General features: G+C 42.5%; 1 protein-coding gene across 2 annotated transcripts in view; it reads right to left on the bottom strand.

Annotated features, from left to right (window-relative positions):
• LOC123788389 (inhibitor of carbonic anhydrase-like) overlaps positions 1 to 22,150 on the bottom strand; it is a 44,011-nt gene that overhangs the window by 16,932 nt on the left and 4,929 nt on the right. Inside the window, exons 2-9 of one of the 2 annotated variants that reach the window (XM_045791789.2) lie at positions 13,011 to 13,183; positions 9,559 to 9,667; positions 8,463 to 8,624; positions 7,050 to 7,209; positions 6,132 to 6,187; positions 3,059 to 3,237; positions 1,497 to 1,668; positions 442 to 584 (exon numbers count right to left, since the gene is read on the bottom strand). In XM_045791789.2, the coding sequence (XP_045647745.2) occupies positions 442 to 584; positions 1,497 to 1,668; positions 3,059 to 3,237; positions 6,132 to 6,187; positions 7,050 to 7,209; positions 8,463 to 8,624; positions 9,559 to 9,667; positions 13,011 to 13,183 (1,154 nt within the window). The remainder of the gene's footprint in view (positions 1 to 441; positions 585 to 1,496; positions 1,669 to 3,058; positions 3,238 to 6,131; positions 6,188 to 7,049; positions 7,210 to 8,462; positions 8,625 to 9,558; positions 9,668 to 13,010; positions 13,184 to 22,150) is intronic. The other variant, XM_045791790.2, reaches the window with a different exon arrangement.

The following is a 22,150-nucleotide window of genomic DNA, read 5'->3' as shown; positions in this document are numbered from 1 at the left end:
AAATTATGTGGTAATGATCTCTGAGTTATAAAGTTGTGAATGATTTTATTTATTTTTCATTTCTCTTCCAGCATATAATATTTTTATCACCAGAAAAAAAAATTATACTTCCAACTCAAGGACTGAGGTTGATTTGCTTTCACAATCCACCGGGGCCCTGACCACCCCCCAGGATGTCACCCTACTTCCTGCAGCTCCTGGGAAGGACACTACTCAGAGCTCCCAGAACTCCAGAGCTGAGCACCTAAGGAGTCTGAGTCTTGGGCCAGCCTGAGCTACAGGGGCACATTCAGTAGAGTTGGGTGGGGCTTTGGAGGGTGGGGGCAGCACACAACAGGTGCATCTTAGTCTCATGGCCACCAGGAAGACATATGGGAAGAGGGCAGAGAGGCCACATGTCTGGATGTCCAACCCCAACTGTGGAGGTGGGGCCCTCCTTACTGCGATGGCAGCGATGCAGTCCTCAGTGGTCTCCTTGATGATACACTGTAAGGCACCACCACTTACGACACTCCACTCATCACACTTGACCCTCTCATGGTGGCCCACTGCACACCACAGTGCCCTCCAGGAGTCTTCCACACCTAGGACAGGTGGAGAAAAGCCAGGCATCCAAAAGAAGTCCGAAGATGTGTCTGGGAGCTTACTACTACTGGCTACAGAATGGCTGCCCAATGGGGCCCTCACTGACAGCAGCAGAGTGGGCATGTCTCGCACCCATATCACTGCTCCATTCCTGCCTATCACCCTCCAGGAGAAATGGGGGACTCAGTACACAGAAAAAGTAGTGAAGGCAGAGCAGCTCCCCACCCTCCTGACCTCATCTCCTTGAGTATATCCTCCTGAGGGAAGCCATTTCTGAGCACCAGAAGGTCAGGACCTTCCAGAGCTTGCTCTGACAGGACTGGGTTCTCCCGTCCAGTAGCATTCCCCAGTTGGTAGTCATATGTTCTCCTTTGGGTGGACCTGATTGCTCTCCCCTTCACCTAATGTCTGTTCACCACAGTATGCCCACATCTAACACAGTGGCTTTTGTGGATGTTCATTAACTATTGGTTGACTAAATGAAGACAAAAGTAAAGAAAGAAGAAATGAACCATTGGTATGTAAAGGAAGGCAAGAGTTGGATTAACCCTCTGAAATTCTAGTTTCACTCCTTATACTGGCAGAGGCCATGTTCCCACTTCAGTTTGGGATGTGCTAGTTTCCCTGTCATATAGACCCGCCACTGGGTGGGGTGACTCTGGTTAATACACAGGAGCAAGAGCCATCATTACTTAAAGTTCACTGTTACCTGAAGGTCTTCAAAACCCTTTTGTGATCTCATAATTCAGGTTTTTTCCCCAGCTCATCAGAAAATCCCCTCACTAACCCAGTGCAGTTGGTAGCTCCCTTGGGCTCCATGGGCCAGTGAAGGTTGGGTAAGCGAGGCTTGCAGGCACTGGGAAAGCTTCTCTGGCTTTCCTGCTCTGCTGCCCTTCCAGGACTTTACATACCTATCCTTTGATGCTGAATGGCAGCAAAATATTCGTATCCCACGTATAGCTTGGCATCCATCTTAGGAGGGACTCTTAAAAACCCATGGGTAGCATCTGTAAACAGCAAGTCCTTCCCATGAGGAGAGGCAAAGAGCTGGAATTCTGTTGACTTGTCTTTTCCAAAATGTTCCTGTTCAAAGGATAAAAGAAACAGAGAAGGAGGGAAGCTGGCATAGCAAGGGCAAGGGAAAACAAGCCCAAAACCAGACAAGGAAAACTGGAAGGGAGAAAATATGAGCACCTGAGAGCTAAGACAAATCACCCAGCCCACCAAAGCCCCTGTGGTTCCCGGGGTTCTCCCACCTCTCTCCAAGGAAAGGTTTACCCAAATACCAGCTGGTCTGCCATGTGCAGCTTCAGGGAAACTGCCAGGGGCTGTTCCCCGAGATCCACACCAAGAGGTATGGTTGCCATGTGCCAGGCAGCTGCCCTTCTCCAATGGTTTGTTCCCACAGGGCAGGCAGTGAAGGCTGCCTCACTCCTGGCCAGCTGACTGTCTGAAGTAGCTCTGGGGGTCTTCATCCCAGAACAGCTGGCGGTCCAACACCTGCCACCAAGCCTGGAGGTTAGAAGTCCTGGGCTCTTCTCTGACCTCAGGCCTACCACTAAAGGACCAGCTGAGAACTTTCTGGCCTTCAAAAAATGGAAGGGCCCTTTGCTTACAACTCCCACTAACTGGCCCAAAGCCATTCCTGACTATAGCACATACCCTCAAGCTCTTTCCAATGTCTGTCTGCTTTTTGCTTTTGTGGTGGCTCTACGTGAAATGTCACCTGCTGCCTTCACTGGTAAATACCCCCCCCCTTCCTAGGGGTACACAGAGCTTCCTTCCCAGGGCTCAAGAATCTTCCTAGACATACCCTGCAAATCAATTCCTCTGTCCTCTACAAAGTACACAGTCCATATGCCCAAGGTTGTACCATTTCATCTGGTGATAATTTGTATGTGTACCCATCATGTCCCTCACACTTGTCTGGGAGCAACTCAAGAGCATGTAATTGTCTACTTCATCTCTGAATCCCCAGTGCTGAGCAGAGAGCAGCAACAGAGAGGGCACAGGGAATGAATGAGAGCTGGCCAGAAGAGACTGCCACCAATACCAGACAGAGAGAATGCTCATGGCCGGGGAACCTACCACTGAGGGAAGTGAGGAGGGCAGGATCACGTGCCAGTAACATAATAGGGGAATACTCCATGGAGAAGGGGCATCTACCCCACATCCTGAGGACCCCTTTAGTACTGAAAAGAAAAAAAATGGAGCAACGAGGCACTTCTATGGAGTCTTTGGTCCATGGAGTCGATGACACCAGGTGAGGGGTTCTTGGCCTCTGCTGTCTACAACATATACAGACTGAGCAGTTTTTCAGTGAAGCAGATGATGTGTGACATGGTTCCTGTCCTACACCCAAAAGAACTCTCAGAGTGGCTAGAAGGGAATGTAAGAAAATGCCCCAAATCTAAGCAGGGACACCCCCCCATACACACACAAAGTAGGAGGTAAGGATGGAGGGTGGGAATACCTGGGCCTGGTTGAGAAGCTCCCAGATCAAGTCCTCCTTGCCTCCCACATTTCGAGCCACGACGGCATGAGAAGGGAAAAGGCCCAGGTTGCAGTCCCTGTATTTATCCACAGGTATCCGGCTGTTGTCTGGGCAGAGCAACTCATACTGGTCACGGTCAGTCCTGTTTGCCAGGTTCTCTGCAGGAGGAAAGCCCAGATGAGCCAACTGCGGCAGAGCCATGGGCCATGGTCCCTGCTGCTCTCTGAATCACAAACTGTTTGACCTTCTAGTAATAACTTTCTAGGCCCTACTCCTGCCTGGGTGCCACATAAGCAAGCCAAAATCCAGATAACTTTTGTGTCCCTGTAAATGTTCCACTTGACCAGAAACAAAGTATATTCAGTCAGCCAGTCCCCAAACACTAAGCCAACTCTGGGCCCCCTCACCGCAGACAAGGTTTCCTGTGTGGCCCCAGCCAATCAGATACTTTCTATTTGTCTCTTCATGTTTCTTATTCTTTATCCTATAAAAGCTCCCTGCCTTCCACCCCATTTCGCAGTTCTCCAAAAGGAGCCTGTCCACTTCATGAAATGTTCAAGTTTGTTTGTATCACCTAATTTGTCTCCTTTAATAATTTTTTAACCACCCAAAGAGGACTGAAAGAGAATCTTTTCCAAATATGTTTTATACCTATGAGGAACCTGAGGCCTCGGGAGGCAAAATGACTGTTCTCCCTGCAGATAGACACGGGGCTGGGAGGCACGCTTGCCCAGGTCCCCTCCGGGTATTCCCACGTACCTGTAACTCTGCTGATATGAATGATGATAGCAAATGTTTTCTGAGCACTCACAGCCCACCAAAGATTGTGCTCAAGGCTCTCCATGCTCTGCTTAATTTAATCCTCAGAGCAACCAGAGGAGGCCAATAATAGGATGATGCCATTCTAGAGATGTGGAGACTTAGGCTCAGAGACTGAAGGTGACTTGTCAGCTAGTCTGAGGCTGATGCATTGCCACGCTAGGACAGTCCAGGTCTCCCTACTACAGCAGCACTACCGCCCTGGAAGCAGAGCCTGCTGGGGAAATGTGGGGGAAGAGTTGAAGGAGGCCCAGGGGCCCAGTCAGCGTACTCTATAGGTACAAAGAAGACCAGATAACCTTGTGAGGAAAACAGGTTCTTTGGTTCCCCTTGTCTAGGTATTCAAAGGTATTCTGGGTTGACTTGTGTACCCCGCAAATTTCCATGTTGAAATCCTGAATTGCCAGTAGCTCAGAATGTCGCCTTACTTGGAAACAGAGTCATTGTAGATGCCATTAACTAAGACGAGGTCACACTAGAGTAGTGTGGGCCCCTAATCCAGTATGGCTGGTATTCTGATAAAAAATCACACACACACACACACACACACACACACACATACACACACGGAGAATGCCATTTGAAGGGAAAAAGGTAGAGTGGGGTGATATGACTAGAAGCCAATGGACACCAAAGACGGCCAGCAAACCACCAGAAACTAGGGGAGAAGCAAGGAACCTCCAGAAGGAACCAATCCTACCAACACCTTGATTTCGAACTTCTAGCGTCTCAAACTGTGAGACAATACATTTCTGTTGCTTAAGCCACCCAGTTTGTGGTACTTTATGTTGGCAGCCCTGGCCAATTCATAGAGGGTTATGGGGTTCATACACTCTCATCCTTAAAGAGAAGGAGTACAATTAGAGTTCTTGTGAATGGTTATAAGTTTACTTAGGTATGTCGTAGAGAAAATACTCTTTAAATCTTTATATTGAAAGAAAAAATTTACATGATTTAGCAACGTCAGAATTAAATTAAAAGAATCAATATGATCTCATAGTTTCAGAAAGAAAGAACTTCTCGACATCACTCTGGGGCCCAGTGGTGGTAGTAGCTTCCCACCAACACTCGTTTGCCCCCCAAAAGCCTGGTGGGTAGTCATAAACTACTTAAAAGGCAGCAAGTGATCTTATATATTAGCAGACAAGTGACTTTCGGCAAAAGTAAATCAGGACGTTCTGGGACAACCTGGTGTTTTCAGAACATGAAGATGTTTTCAAACACTTCAGGGTGAGTGTTAGAAGATTCTGCCCACTGGCAACATAACTGCACTCACTGGAGTGACCAGACGAAACAGCAAGGACAAGGATCTGAAACAACTTGATTCCGGGAAACGAAACCCCTAGATGACCCCACTAATTAAATGTACTGATAATAAGACAGACCTCAATTGCCAAAGTGCTAACAAACCAGGTCAGTGTGTAATAATGAAGGGACAGTGAATTGTGAATGGCTGAACAAGGGAACAAAGGACATCAAGCTCCTATTTCATGCTAGAGAAAGGCATTAGGTTGTAAGAAACTAAGGCCCACGTAAAAAGTGAGGACTTAAAATTCCCCTTGAGGTAGAATTTATCTTAAAAATGAACTTAGCATTCTGAATATACATTTGGTTTAAATATCTTGAGTGATAACAGGTGTATTCTGTATCTGATAGAAATTTAATTGGTTACAAAACAAAACCCAGATTCTGTAACTTCAACTTGTCTGAAATTTATGTTGCTTTTTCATTTCTTTCTGATGTTGATCAAAACTCTTTAAAGGGTTTTTTTAAACGTAGAAACAAAAAAGAAATATATTTTTGTCCACAGTAATAATGCTTTGCAATACATCTAATTGTAGGCATGCTCGTCAGTTCTGAAATAATTATAATTTGTTTGTTTAAGGTGTTTATAGCACTTAGGAACCATTTACACTGAAGCATTCAGAGAGTGTGATTACATTTGAAATGGATATTGCAGTGGCTGAGAGAATTGAATTATTAAAACTTGTTTCATTTTATTAATTGGTAAATGCTGTTTAAATGTTCAGAAAATTTGTTTAGTAGATTTACAAGCTGAACAAATTGAACACTAAGCAAAGTACGAGTAACAGAAATGTTTTTTATACAGAAACTCTATTTCATTAACGGTCTTGTCATCATCCATCTCTAAATGCGGGGAAACTTTCAGGCAAGAACCAGCTCCCCTGGTCAGCGTATGGCTCACGTGATTCTTCCTCCATCCAACACTTACCAAACACGGTCGTATGCCTCACGAAGGCCACATCCCCTACACCATCCTGCAGACACCTGAACAACAAGACAGCAATCATTAGGCCAGTTCCCGTGATTTGGGCTCACCCCTGCCCTGTGCAACCCCTGTGAGGCTCTGCCCTGACCACTGGCTCATAGGGCTTTGCCCACAGTTTCCCAGGCTTCAGTGCGTCCTCAGAGGCCATGGCCCTATCTGAGGGGCTGTCATACCTCTACAGCCAAGCTGGGTCTGAAGCAGGCAGGAGCTCTGTAAGCCACAACCCAGGTAACTGTAGGGAGGGATGATGTGAAGGCAGGACCCTCACCTTCCCCTTTAAAAGCAGCCTAAAGCGACTGTTCTTTTGGCGTTTTTTGGTTTTGTTTGGTTTTGAAATAAAGGCTTAAAGCCTAATATGGAGGATAAAAACTCAGGACAGCCTTGGATTTCTGGACAGTTCTGTTCTGGTTTGGAGCAGTAGCTTTGTCTCTTACAGACACGGAGAGGTGCCTGCAGGGGCCTGAGAGGGAGGTGGGGAGAGGCAGGCGCATGCTCATGACACAGGGAGATGCTCAGGGAGAAAGAAGCAAGCCGGGAGGTCCTGGCCTTTGGCCCAGCTGGAAGCCCAAGCCTGTGTCTGTGAATCCCAGAGTCCCAGATAGTTTTGTCCCTTTAGGTCTCCTTGGTCCGGGAAGGTAACACACGGACCCTAGGCTGTAGGGAGAGAAGAGGGGCTCCCACACAGAAGACTGCTCCTCAGGATGGTTAGGAGTGAGGGCAGGCCATGGGAGGCACTCAGGACCCTGGGTTTCACGCTGACACCCTAGGTGGTCTGGGCAGGCCCTGTCCACTCCCTATACCTTAGTTTCCATGCCATCAGAGTGAGGAGGAGCGGGGAGGAGGGGTGGTGTCCCCACTCACTTGAAGGCACCTGCGTAGCCGAAGTATGGTTCCTGGAAGGAGCAGGCACACTTGTTTGTCCCTTTCCCCGCACACAGTTGACACAGCTTGGGGAACACCTCCCTGTTTGCACAGGGGACACAGCTGCCGGAGAAGAACTTGGCCATTTCTGCTGTGGCTGCTTAACACAGACATAAGGACCTCAGGGCATGAACCGGCTGGGGTTCTCCAAGTTGCACATATGTGTGAGCGAGTGGCCCTACGTGAGAGCCCATGAGGCTGCACACACTTCCCAGGACCATCCTGAGGAAGCAGATGTGTAAAGGTGGCCAACAGTGCCTGTAGCCGAGGACATGGATGGCTTGGGGTCCCCATGTGTTCAGGCATCACACTAATGCATCATCCTGGGGCTCCAGCCCCCCAGATGCTTCCTAGCTTGTCCACTCAAGACACAAGGGCGGCTGACCTACACGGAACCAAGCTGCAATCCCAGTGCCACTCACCTTGTTAACTCACCACCATGGAGTCTCTAGATGTGGCAGGCAGAACCCCAGACACAGCAGGGGACCCTGACCATCTTTCCTTACCTCAGGACATGGTCTCACCCATCCCTCTCCCTTTTGGGTCCAGGGGCTGTGGTAGTTTATGGGGATTCCTCTTCCAGGAATCCATGGGAGGGGCTTGGGATAACTTGCCCGGTGGTGGGTAGGGGGGTATGACAACAGCCACCTCACAAGCTTTCACACAGACATTCCAGCAATGTCTGACACTGAGGCGAGGGAGACCCCAAGAAAAGGCACACAGGGTCAGAGCTATGGCCCAAGCTATAGCACTCCATCTGACCCCAGTAGCCCCCGTCCCTATCACAGGCAAAACATGAATGCTGCAGAGTTGGCAGGCCTCAAAAGTACAGAAAGATTTGGCCATCATCTTCCAAGGGCTCAAGAGGCACCCTAGGCTCCTTTGGCTCATCATAACTGAACAAGAAGTACACATAAAAAAAGCATGGCTCCAGACCACGCCTCTCTTCTTGCCCCCATCCCAAGCCCTTACCCCAAGCACTGAGGCCTAACTGCTGGTGGTTTGGCTATAATCCCTAGTGAGCCTTCCTGGGAAGCCAGAAGGGAGTTCCCCTTTCTCATGAGTCTCAGTGGTGGCCCTTGCCAAGCCAAACCACTGGGACTACTATGGGTATGGGGCTGTCAGGAGCTCATAGACCAAGGTACCTTTGCTGAGAGAAGACTCAGCTGCCCGCTCCCAAAGGTTGCTGCTGCAGCAAACCCAGATAGTCACATTTAAAGAAGGTTGTCCTCATCTCATCTTGCAGTTCGTGAAATTGGTACACCTAATAGTGATTGTATGGTCCCACTACAGTCCCTGTGGGCAACTGGAGTAGGAGTCCTGCCTAATGGCACCCGACTTTAGCCAGCTTACCTTCTCCAACAGAGTCAGAAGGAAGAAGTGTCCGGATGGGGATGTACCACCCAGCAGACCATCCTAGGCCCGTGTGGCAGGACTTCTTGCCTTGGAGCTGTTTCAGCTGGACGTCACTGCCCTTCTCCACCATGGCCACAGCATAATGGGAGGTTTGTGGATCTGCAAAGGAGCAGAGAGAAAGAAGGGCTAAAGGAAGATACCACATTGTTGCTAACTAATCTTTCAGAGTGTGTGCAACAGGCAACTTTAAGGAATCCTAGGATCTGCACCATCCCCTGATGAACAGGTAGAAAAGGAAAAGAGAAAAGCCTTTGAAACAGGAGGGGGGGGCGGAGTCCCTTTTCAAGACAATAAACAGTAGTGCCTTTCTGCCAGCCCCTCCAAGCCAGTGGAGACATGGGGGTGGGGCCCACCAGCTATTACAGGGTCTGCAGGGCATTCTCAGGGAGATCTCCAGCTCTCAGTCATTGTGATGTTATGCTTCTCCCCCAAAGGCTTTTCTCCCTTCTCTGCTTCTCCGTCTGCAGCCCAGACACAAAGGCGAAGGTCTGAGAGGAAGGATGCAGGGGGGACCCCGGGATTTTGCCAGGGCTCTGCAAGTTGGAGTCTGATTGAGGTGGGCTGTGCTCACACACACTGATGACACTAGTGGACAAGTATGGGGAAGAAGCAAAGCCTTATTCTTCGACTCCCCCCCCAAAAAACTCTCCTCACGGCATTCACAGACCCATGTTCTCTAGTACCTGCAGGGGACTCAGCACAGGAAAGAGGCTGTCCAGATCTGTGTGTCTCCAGACATGGGCCTCTCAGTGGTGCAGCCCCACTGGGCAGGCGATGCACCCCAGACAGCACTGCCCCCACTTATCCAGCAGGACCAAAGACACTTCCATCAGGATGCACACAGTTCACAGTTTCCCAGGGAGAGTCAACATTCCAGCCCTTGTGTGTCAGTGTAGATGACAGCCCTCTTCCATCCAAAGAGCTCCAGCAATTCTGTTCCCTTCAGGTGTAATGTTGACAGGGACCCTTGCCTTCCCCACACCCCATGACAGCAGGGTCAAACCAGAGACCTGCGGCCCCAGAGAGAACGCACCAATTTTTGACCCCTGGAATTCTGCCACGACAGGCTTCAAGTTGAAGGGGGGCAGGCCTGCCTCAAGCACCAAACCTGCTTCAAGGGTCACAGCATCTGCTTCATTTGCCTGAAAGAGAAGAGACCAGACCATGAAAGGAGCTCCTAACCTAGCCCTTTGCCAGGGATGTTTGACCCATAGACACTTGCATGGGTCAGACCCCCTTCCCTCCCTAGTGTCCGCTCAAATATCACCTTCTCAGCCAGGTTCTCTCCAACCACATCTTAAAACTACCACCTCATACATAAATGCTTGACTCCCCTTTGTTTTTTCCTTAACCCTTATCAACCACCTGACACAACTTTCATTGTTTACAGCCTGCCCTCCTCTTTGGAATGTAAGCTCTATCAAGGCGTGGACATGTATATGTGTGTGTGTGTGTATGTGTTTTCCTGCTGAAAGTTCCTGCTGAACTTCGAGAAATACCTACTACAGGTAGGTGTTCAATAAATGTTTGGATAAGTGAGTGAATGAATTGTCAAATATTTCTATCCATAAGAAATGGTTTGCACTCACAGATCTGGATTCCCTCTTCAAGTATCTGTCAGCCCAGCCTTCCTTCCTTCTCGTGAGAAACAGCAACCTCACAGCCTCTTCTCAGAAATGAGAGTGGATCATTTCTCAACTCATCATGGAAATCAGGTTTTAATTCATTTATTTTTTAAAAAGATTTTATTTATTTATTTGACAGAGAGATAGCCAGCAAGAGAGAGAACACAGCAGGGGAGTGGGAGAGGAAGAAGCAGGCTCCCAGCAGAGGAGCCCGATGTGGTACTTGATCCAGGATCGCCGGGATCACGCCCTGAGCCGAAGGCAGACGCTTAATGACTGTGCTACCCAGGTGCCCCTAAATTCATTTATTAATCAACATTTGAAGTAACCTGGCTTTTTCCGAATTTAGTGCTACATCTCTATATACTTGCCTCCTTTTTCCCCCATTCCCTCTTTTTCTTACATATGTATTCATACTCATGTATTTATATATGTATGTATTATATATAATTAATATTCTATTGGTTGCATGTATCAGAACCCAACTTAAATTAACTTGGGAAAAGGAGGGAGTTAGCACAGAGGTAAAAGGACAGGAAGGCCACTGGACCTAGGGAACACCGTCAAGGTCACAAGCAGTAACAGACCAGGACTTCAGTTCACACCTGGGCTCCAGGTCATGACTGAGGTTCCAGATTGTTCTTGATCTTCCCTCACGTTACATACATCTTCCCTTCCTGGCTGCTTCCTCCTCAAGCTCCAAGAGCAGATGCAAAGACAGTAGTGTCATAGAGACTGTTCAACCTGCTCCCACGATTGCATAAGGTCAAACTCTTGTAACAAATCATTCCCCCCCACTCATAGATGAATTAGAGAAAAATAAATAAAAATGTGTGCATGTTTATGACCCTTACTGAATATTTCCAAATTATTTTCCAGAAATGACACAGAATTTATCATTTATAATGCCAATAGCAATGTATTCTAACGTCACAGAAACCTACCAGCAAGAAATGTTATCATTTAAGAGATGTTATTACATTTTTAGGTATAAACTGTTACTTTAAGAAATGGTTTTATTTGCATTTGATTATTAAAAAGGATGAACCATTTTTCCTTTGTTGTTTGTATCATTTATTAGTTGTAATTTCTTTTCTGTGAGTGGTTTGTTTATAGCTTGTTATTCTTGAGCATTTCTTATAAATTAAAATGACATCTTTATCTAGTTTTTGCATTATGCTGTTGTGTCATAGCTGATGTGAATATATTTTCATATGCTTAAGGCTTTAAAAGTTTTTTTGTTAGAGATTTATAATTTTTACATTTCCAAGTTTATCTACCTCTGCAATTTATCTTGTGATATTTATCTATATTAGTCAAATTGAGTCAAACTGAGAGCTTGTTTTGGTAAATGGATTAAATATTTTACTTGATTTTTTTGCTGTTACCCAGTTGTCCCGCTAAAGAATCTTTTCTCAGCCATCTGTTTAGAAAGTTTGCCTTATCATACATATCTATGTAAATCTACATGTATCTTACCTAAATTTATTAAACCTGGGGTCCTAGTGCCCTGATGTTGGATAGTGACTGTAGTTGACATCTGTATCCTATCACATAGACAAGTAGATGGATGAATGTATGTAAAGAAAGATGCAGGGGCGCCTGGGTAGCACAGTCGTTAAGCGTCTGCCTTCGGCTCAGGGCGTGATCCCTGCGTTATGGGATTGAGCCCCACATCAGGCTCCTCCGCTGGAAGCCTGCTTCTTCCTTTCCTACTCCCCCTGCTTGTGTTCCCTATCTGGCTCGCTGTCTCTCTGTCAAATAAATAAATAAAATCTTTAAAAAAAAAAAGAAAGATGCAAATATGTGTAAATTTTGTTCTCTTCCAGGTCTCTTACATCTACACCAGGACCTGGTCTCTGTAACACTGCTATTTTAATATTTTATAGTTTCAGGTAGGTCTCAGCAACTCCCTTGCTTATTTTCTTTTTCATAAAATTATTTATATTCTCATCCATGTGCTTTTTCTTAGGATTTTGTAATTATTCAATTGATTTTTTTAAAAAGACTGTATTTTGAAATACATTTTGAAATTTTGAAAATTCTATTTAACTTATTCTTTGGGAAAATATACAAGTACATGATATTTAGTCTTCCCATTTAGGAATATGGCATATGTTTTAATTCATTAATAAATATTGTTCATTTGTCCTAGGCTTTTGTATTATAACAATCTTGCAGATCCCTCCTATGTTTTTTTTTTGAAACATTTTTCTATTATATTATAGTAGAAATATATTGTAATAGAATTACAGCATATTGTTTTAAATGAATGAGTCCCAATTTTGGGCTACTTTTCCCCCAATTAATGGCTGTTGATATATGACAATGACATCGTGAATATGTTTATCTTTGCCCAACTAATTTATTCATTAATAAATAATTATAGTAATATTTTTCTTGATCCTACTGTACATTCCAGGTTTGTAATCATCTGAAAATATTGATATTTTATTTGTTTCTTTCTATCTCATATCCATTTTGTATCTTATTGCATTACTGGGAAATTCCAAAAACAATGTTAAGTGATAAAGGTGAAACTACAGCTTATTTATTTCTGACTCTTTATAGATTCCCAGTGCAATTCTGGCTTTGCTTTACCGCAGGCATTTTCATTGAATCCTTCTTAATTAGTTGTTTAATTACTATTATTGTTTTTACTATTAATGTATGTTGAACACCTCTATTTTTTTCTACACACAGTCCCTGTACTTTCAGGACTTCAGCTTATTTCTTTCTCCTCTAAAGCATGGTCTAGCTCCTGTGGGAAGAAAGTTGCTCTGAAGCAATAAACAGTAACAAGCACAGAAAAAGGAAGGATGGATTTTCTTTGACTCTCCTGTAGGCAGCTGCAGCTTACCATGATGGCCTTGATACATTCAAGGTGAGACGTTCTTTTCACACAGGTGACGTGAGGACCATCCACTGGAAGGACTCTTCTCATATTGTCACTGAAACTGGAGCACTTACTGGCCTCATGATCTGAGATGGTGCACCACCTCACAGTTTTCCCAGGGACAGCCAGACACAACCCTATGGGACAGAGGCCAGAGGTGTAAGGGACCCACAGCACTCATCTTTCTCTGCTGGTAGAAGAGGTGAAAGGTAAAGGGTTGGCTGAATGGGAGAGACAAAAATTGGGTTGACTGCATGGCTTACACGAATTCTTAGCTCCCATTTCTTTGATTGTGCCTTTCCCCTTGGAGAAAAAAGCCAAAAGCATCCCCCAAAAGTCAAACACAGAATTACCATGACCCAGAAACCCCACACCTCAGTATATATCCCAAAGAATTGGAAACGTGTACTCAAATACACATACACGAATATTCATAGCAGCACTATTCACAATGGTCAAAAAAGTCAGAAACAACCCAAATGTACATCAATGGATAAATGGATAAACAAAATATGGTATATCCAAACCATGAAACATTATACTGCCTTAAAAAGAATGAAGTATTGCGATATGCTACACATTGATGAACCTCAAAAATAATATGCTAAATGAAAGAAACCAGATATAAAAGGCTACACATTATATGATTCCATGTATATGAAATACCTAGAATAGGTAAATCTATAGGGACAGAAAACAAATTGGTGGTTGCTAGGGGCTAGGGGAGAAGGGAACGGGTACTGACTGCTTAATGGGTACAGGATCTTCTTTTGGGGTGATGAAACTTTTGGAACTAGACAGAGATGGTGGTCACACAACATCATGAATATACTAAATGCCATTGAATCGTACACTTTTAAATAATTGATTTGATGTTAGTGAATGTCACCTCAGGAAAAAAAAAAGATAAAAGAAACCTATGGGAAGACATCTTGAGCCTACTGATTTAGTCTTTCTTTTGACATTGGATACTCTAACCTTACATGGCACTAATTGCTGGGGCATTAAACTCAGTGCATGTTTATTTCACTGGCATTTTAAGCTATGGTAATAAGTGTAGAGAATATTATAAAGGTAAAATGCTCTTTACAAATCTGTAGTATTTGAGCCAAAAATTATTTTAAATAAAATCTAGAGGATGAAAGTTACAATAGTAGCAGCTCCTTGTTTTTGATGAAGTCCAGTATATTTGAACTACTCCAGTCTGTCTGACTCCAAAATCTATACTGCGTTTTAACTGTAAGTAGGAAATATCAAAAGAAATGGGACAGGAGATGCCAAATTACCTTAGGCAGAATCCCATACGAAAGACAGAATGACAAATGGAACCCCTCAACCCTATCTGAAAAAGGCTTCCATAGTAGCAGCCCAGGGAAGGGAGAGCAAGCTAGGGAATGGAACACTAGAGGCCATGTGCCCTTGTGCAGAATAAAAACGTTTGGAGTATTAGCTTACATTTGTATTTTGAGCCTTTCAAAGCATGTTTACTCTGCTTGCTAATATTGATTGCGAAAACATTTGTGCTTAAAGCGGGGAATGAACACGAGAGACTACGGACTCTGGGAAACAAACTGAAGGTTTCAGAGGGGAGGGAGTGGGGGGGGTGGGCTAGCCAGGTGATGGGTATTAAGGAGGGCATGTATTGCATGGAGCACTGGGTGTTATACACAAACAATGAATCATGGAACACTACATCAAAAACTAAGGAGGTACTATATGGTGACTAACATCATAATAAAAAAAAATTTGTGCTTAGAAATAACTGGTAACAGTAGAAACAATACAACTCTATAGATGAAAACAGCTTTGTAAGCAGGTTAAATTATACAAAGAGCTACTGTATCCAACTACAGGTTTTTTTTTTTTCAAAGGTATGCACTTTTGGGGAAAGCCTTTTTGAAAGTCTATATTTTCAGTCACCACAGTGCTTATGTTCAAATGATTAAAACTAATTTCTGCACTTCTAATATCTCTTTTTTTTTAAAGATTTTATTTATATTTATGTGACAGAGAGACAGCCAGCGAGAGAGGGAACACAGCAGGGGGAGTGGGAGAGGAAGAAGCAGGCTCATAGCGGAGGAGCCCGATGTGGGACTCGATCCCGGCACGCCGGGATCACGCCCTGAGCGGAAGGCAGACGCTTTAACGACTGCGCTACCCAGGCGCCCCTCTAATATCTCTTTTAAATGAGAGTATAAAACAAGGTGAATGAATTTGTATTGTAAGGGGAAAAGTGGAAGTCTAGTCAGAAACACAGGATTAAAACACAGAACTAAACAAAAGCAAAAAATAAAAATACAAAACAAAACAAAAAACCGTACGCAGAATGGACTTCTGCTTCTGCCTCTGAAAGAGTAACTGATATGGGACTTGCCCTAGTACCTTAAACAACTAAAAAAAAAATGTGGAAAAAAACATATGAAAAAAAAAGTTTTAAAATAGTGGACAATGGGCAAAATAAAGCCAGAGTAGCAATACTTATATGGGACAAAACAGACTTTAAAACAAAGCTGTAACAAGAGACAAAAAGGACTATATAATAATAATGGGGACAATCCAAAAGAGGATATAACAATTAGAAATATTTATGTACCCAACACAGAAGCACCCAGATACATAGAACTGTTAATAAAAACATAAAGGAATGAATAGGTAATACAATGATAGTAGGGGACTTTAACACCCCACTACATTGATGGACAGATTATCTAAACAGAACATCAACAAGTAAACAGTGGTTTGAAGGACACACTAAACCAGATGGACTTAACAGATATATTCAGAACATTCCAACCTAAAACAGAAGAATACCCATTCTTTTCAAGTGCATATGGAACATTCTCCAGAAGAGATCACATATTAGCCCATAAAAAAACAAAGCAAAACAAAACAAAATTTAACAAATTCAAGCAGATTGAAGTCATACCATGTGCCTTTTCTGACCACAATGCTATGAAACTAGAAATCAACCACAAGAAAAAATCTGAAAAGACCACAAATACATAAGGTTAAACAACATACTACTAAACCATGAATGGGTCAACCAGGAAACAAAAGAAGAAGTCAAAAAATACATGGAAACAAATGGAAATGGAAACACAACAGTCCAAAACCTCTGGGATGCAGCAGAGATGGTTATGAGAGGGAAGTGGATATATTGCTATACAGGCCTACCGCAAAAAAGAAAAAAAATCTCAAAAAAACAACCTAACCTTACACCTAAAGGAGCTAGAAAGAGAACAACAAACAGAACCAAAAACCAGCGGAAGGAAGGAAATAACAAAGATTAGAGCAGAAATAAATCATATAGAAACTAAAAACAAAACAAAACAATAGAACAGATTAATGAAATCAGGAGCTCGTTCTTTGGAAAAATATTTTAAAAATCATAAAGCCAGACTTTTGAAAAAAAGAGAAAGGACTCAAACAAATAAAATCACAGATGAGAGAGAAAAATAACAATGAACGCCACAGAAATATAAACAATCATAAGAGAATATTATGAAAAACTATACATCAACAAATTGGACAGCCTAGAAGAAATGGATAAATTCCTAGAAACATAACTACCAAGCTGAAACAGGAGGAAATAGAAAATTTGAACAGATTGATAACCACCAAAGAAATTGAATCCAGATCAAAAAACTCCCAAAAAGTCCAGGACCAGCTGGCTTCACAGGTGAATTCTACCAAATAATTAAAAAAGAGATACTACCTATTCTTCCGAAACTATTCTGAAAAATAGAAAATAGAAAAATAGAAAAGGAAGGAAAGCTTCCAAAGTCATTCTATGAGGCCAGGATTACCCTGATACCAAAACCAGATAGACACCACAGACCAAAAAAAGAGAACTGCAGCCCAGTATTCCTAATGAACATAGATGCAAAAGTTCTCAATAAAATACTAGCAAAATGAATTCAACAATACATTTTAAAAAATAATTCACCACGATCAAGTGGGATTTATTCCTGGGTTTCAAAGGTGGTTCAATATTTGCAAATCAATCTACATGAGATGATACATCGCATCAACAAGAGAAAGGATAAAAACTATGTGATCATTTCAATAGATGAAGAAAAAGGATTTGACAAGATACAACATCCATTCATGATTAAAAAATCAAAAACAAAAACAAAAAAACCCTCAACAGGACACCTGGGTGGCTCAGTCGGTTAAGTGTCTGCCTTTGGCTCAGGTCATGATCCCAGGGTCCTGGGATCAAGTCCCACATTGGGCTCCTTGCTCAGCGGGGAGCCTGCCTCCCCCTCTGCCGGCCGCTCCCCCCTGCTTGTGTTCTCTCTCTCTCTCTCTCCGAAAAATAAATAAATAAGAATCTTTAAAAAAAATCAATAAAGTAGGTTTAGAGGGAATATGCCTCAATATAATAAAGGCCATTTATGAAAAACCCACAGCTAACATCATCCCTAATAGGGAAAAACAACTTTTCCACTAAGGTCACGAAACAAGACCAGGATGTCCACTCTCAAAACTTTTATTCAACATAGTACTGGAAGTCCTAGCCACAATAATCAGACAACAAAAAGAAATAAAAGGAATCCAAATTGGTAAGGAGGAAGTAAACTTTCACTATTTGCAGATGGCATGATACTACATATAGAAAACCCTAAAGCTTCCACCAAAAAACTGTTAGAACTGATAAACAAATTGAGTAAAGTCACAGTATATAAATCAATGTACAGAAATCTGTTCCATTTCTATACACCAATAATGAAGCAGCAGAAAGAGAAATTAAAAGACAATTCCATTTACAATTGCACCCAAAATAATAAGATACCTAAGGATAGACCTGACTAAAGAGGTGAAAGCCCTGTACTCTGAAAACTATAAAACACTGGTGAGAGAAATTGAAGATGACGCAAAGAAACGGAAAGACATTCCATGCTCACAGACTGGAAGAACAAATATTGTTAAAATGTCTGCACTGCCTGAAGTAATCTACACATTTAATACAATCCCTATCAAATTACCAAAAGCATTTTTCACAGAACTAGAACAAACAATCCTAAAATTTGTACGAAACCACAAGAGCCACTAGCCAAAGCAATCTTGAGAAAGAAAAGCAGAGCTGGAGGCATCACAACTCTGGACTTCAAACTATATTACAAAGTTGCAGTAATCAAAATAGTATAGTATTGGTACAAAAATAGACACATAGATCAATGGAACAGAATAGAAAGCCTAGAAATAAACCCATAATTATATGGTTAATTAATCTTCGGAAAAGACAAAAAACAGTCTCTTCAACACATGGGTTTGGGAAAACTGAACAGCTACATACAGAAGAATGAACTGGACCACTTTCTTTCACCAAACACAAACATAAATTCAAAATGGATTAAAGACCTAAACGTGAGACCTGAAACCATAAAAATCCTAGAAGAGAACAAAAGCAGTAACTACTTTGACATCAACCATAGCAACATCTTTCTAGATATGTCTTCTGAGGCAAGGGAAACAAAAGCAAAAATAACTACTGAGACTACATCAAAATAAAGAGCTTCTGCACAGAAAAGGAAACAATCAACAAGACTAAAAGGTAACCTACAGAATGGGAGAAAATATTTGCAAATGACATATCTGATAAAGTGTTAGTATCCAAAATATATAACGAACTTATACAACTCTACACCCCAAAACCAAATAATTCAATTTAAAAAAGGGCAGAAGACATGAACAGACATTTCTCCAAAGAAGACATCCAGATGGCCAATAAACACATGAAAAGATGCTCAACATCACTCATCAGCAGAGAATTGCAAATCAAAACTACAAAGAGATATCACTTCACACATGTCAGAATGGCTAAAATTAACAACACAAGAAACAACAGTTATTGGCAGGGATGTGAAGTAAAAGGAACACTTGTGCACTGTTGGTGGGAATGCAAACTGCTGCAGTCACTGTGGAAAACAGTATGGAGTTTCCCGAAAAAATTAAAAATAGAACTATCCTACAATCCAGCAATCACACTACTGGGTATCTACCCAAACAATACAAGAACACTAATTCAAAAGGATACATGCACCCCTATATTTATTTTATTTTTTAAATAATTTTTTATTTTGGGGGCGCCTGGGTGGCACAGCGGTTAAGCGTCTGCCTTCGGCTCAGGGCGTGATCCCGGCGTTCTGGGATCGAGCCCCACATCAGGCTCCTCCGTTGTGAGCCTGCTTCTTCCTCTCCCACTCCCCCTGCTTGTGTTCCCTCTCTCACTGGCTGTCTCTATCTCTGTTGAATAAATAAAAATAAAATCTTTTAAAAAATAATTTTTATTTTGTTACATTAGTCACCATACAGTACATCCCCAGTTCTTGATGCAATGTTCCATGATTCATTACTTGCATATAACACCTAGTACACCATGCAACATGTGCCCTCCTTAATACCCATCACCAGCCTGTCCCAATCCCCCACCTCCCTCCCCTCTGAAGCCCTCAGTTTGTTTCCCAAAGTCCACAGTCTCTCATGGTTCATTCCCCCTTCTCTTTACCCCCCCTTCATTCTTCCCTTCCTTCTCCTACCAATCTTCCTATTTCTTATGTTCCATAAATGAGTGAAACCATATGATAAATAATCTCCTCCAGTCCCGTCTATGTTGCTGCAAATATTGGGTAATCATTCTTTCTGATGGCTGAGTAATATTCCATTGTATATATGGACCACATCTTCTTAATCCAGTCATCTATTGAAGGGCATCTTGGCTCCTTCCACAATTTAGCTATTGTGGACAATGCTGCTATGAACATTGAGGTGCATCTAGCCCTTCTCTTCACTATGTCTGTATCTTTGGGGTAAATACCCAGTAGTGCAATGGCTGGATCATAGGGTAGCTCAATTTTTAACTTTTTAAGGGACCCCCACACTGTTTTCCAAAGTGGCTGTACCAACTTACATTCCCACCAACAAAGTAAGAGGGATCCCCTTTCTCCACATCCTCTCCAACATTTGTTGTTTCCTGCCTTGTCAATTTTTGCCATTCTAACTGGTGTAAGGTGGTATCTCAAGGTGGTTTTGATTTGAATTTCCCTGATGGCTAATGATTTTGAACATTTTTTCATGTGTCTGTTAGCCATTTCTGTGTCTTCATTGGAAAAGTGTCTGTTATATCTTCTGCCCATTTTTTGATTTGATTGTTTGTTTCTTGTGTATTGAGTTTGAGAAGTTCTTTGTAGATCTTGGATACAAGTCTTTTATCTGTAGTGTCATTTGCAAATATCTTCTCCCATTCCGTGGGCTGCCTCTTAGTTTTCTTGACTGTTTCCTTGGCTGTGCAGAAGCTTTTGATCTTGATGAAGTCCCACAAGTTCATTTTTTCTTTTGTTTCTCTTGCCTTTGGAGATGTGTCATGAAAAAAGTTGCTGTGGCTGATGTCAAAGAGGTTGCAGCCTATGTTCTCCTCTAGGATTTTGATGGATTCCTGTCTCACATCAAGGTCTTAAAACCATTTGGAGTTTATCTTTGTGCAGGCAAAGACCCCATCAAAAAGGAGAATTACAGACCGATTTCCCTGATGAATATGGACGCCAAAATTCTCAACAAGATCCTAGCTAATAGGATTCAACAGTACATTAAAAGGATTATCCATCATGACCAAGTGGGATTCATCCCTAGGATGCAAGGGTGGTTCAACATTTGCAAATCGATCAGTGTGATAGATCATATCAACAAGAAAAGAGTCAAGAACCATATGACCCTCTCAATTGATGCAGAAAAAGAATTTGACAAAATACAGCATCCTTTCCTGATTAAAACCCTTCAGAGTGTAGGGAGAGAGGGTACATTCCTCAGTTTCATGAAAACCATCTATGAAAAGCCTACAGCAAATATCATTCTCAATGGGGAAAAGCTGAAAGCCTTTCCCTTAAGATCAGGAACACGACAAGGATGCCCACTCTCACCATTATTATTCAACACAGTACTAGAAGTCCTTGCAACAGCAATCAGACAACAAAAAGGGATAAAAGGTATCCAAATCGGCAAAGAAGAAGTCAAACTGTCTCTCTTCGCAGATGACAAGCTACTCTACATAGAAAACCCAAAAGACTCCACCTCCAAACTCCTAGAACTTGTAGAACAATTCAGTAATGTGGCGGGATACAAAATCAATGCTCAGAAATCAGTTGCATTTCTATACATGAACAATGAGACTGAAGAAAGAGAAATTAGGGAATCCATTCCATTTACAATAGCACCAAAAATCATACATTATCTCGGAATTAACCAGAGACATAAATTTTCTATATTCTAGAAACTACAAATCACTCTTGAAAGACTTTGAAGAAGACACAAAAAGATGGAAAAATATTCCATGCTCATGGATCAGAAGAATAAACATAGTTAAAATGTCTATGCTACCCAGAGTAATCTACACTTTCAATGCTATCCCGATCAAAATACCAATGACATTTTTCAAAGAACTGGAACAAACAGCCCTTAAATTTGTGTGGAACCAGAAAAGACCCCGAATCTCCAAGGAATTGTTGAAAAGGAAAAACAAAGCTGGGGACATCACATTGCCGGACTTCAAGCTATACTACAAAGCTGTGATCACAAAGACAGCAGGGTACTGGCACAAAAACAGACACATAGACCAATGGAACAGAATAGAGAACCCAGAAATGGACCCTTGGCTCTTTGGGCAACTAATCTTTGACAAAGCAGGAAAAACCATCCAGTGGAAAAAAGACAGTCTCTTCAATAAATGGTGCTGGGAAAATTGGACAGCTACATGCAAAAGAATGAAACTTGACCACTCTCTCACACCATACACAGAGATAAACTCCAAATGGTTTTAAGACCTTGATGTGAGACAGGAATCCATCAAAATCCTAGAGGAGAACATAGGCTGCAACCTCTTTGACATCAGCCACAGCAACTTTTTTCATGACACATCTCCAAAGGCAAGAGAAACAAAAGAAAAAATGAACTTGTGGGACTTCATCAAGATCAAAAGCTTCTGCACAGCCAAGGAAACAGTCAAGAAAACTAAGAGGCAGCCCACGGAATGGGAGAAGATATTTGCAAATGACACTACAGATAAAAGACTTGTATCCAAGATCTACAAAGAACTTCTCAAACTCAAT

This window comes from Ursus americanus, chromosome 20, assembly GCF_024610735.1.
Source record: "Ursus americanus isolate L20-20 chromosome 20, mUrsAme1.1.p, whole genome shotgun sequence".
NCBI classification, from domain to species: Eukaryota; Metazoa; Chordata; class Mammalia; order Carnivora; family Ursidae; genus Ursus; species Ursus americanus.
The sequence above is the reverse complement of the archived record's forward strand: the minus strand, read 5'-3'. Positions and strand labels throughout refer to the sequence as shown.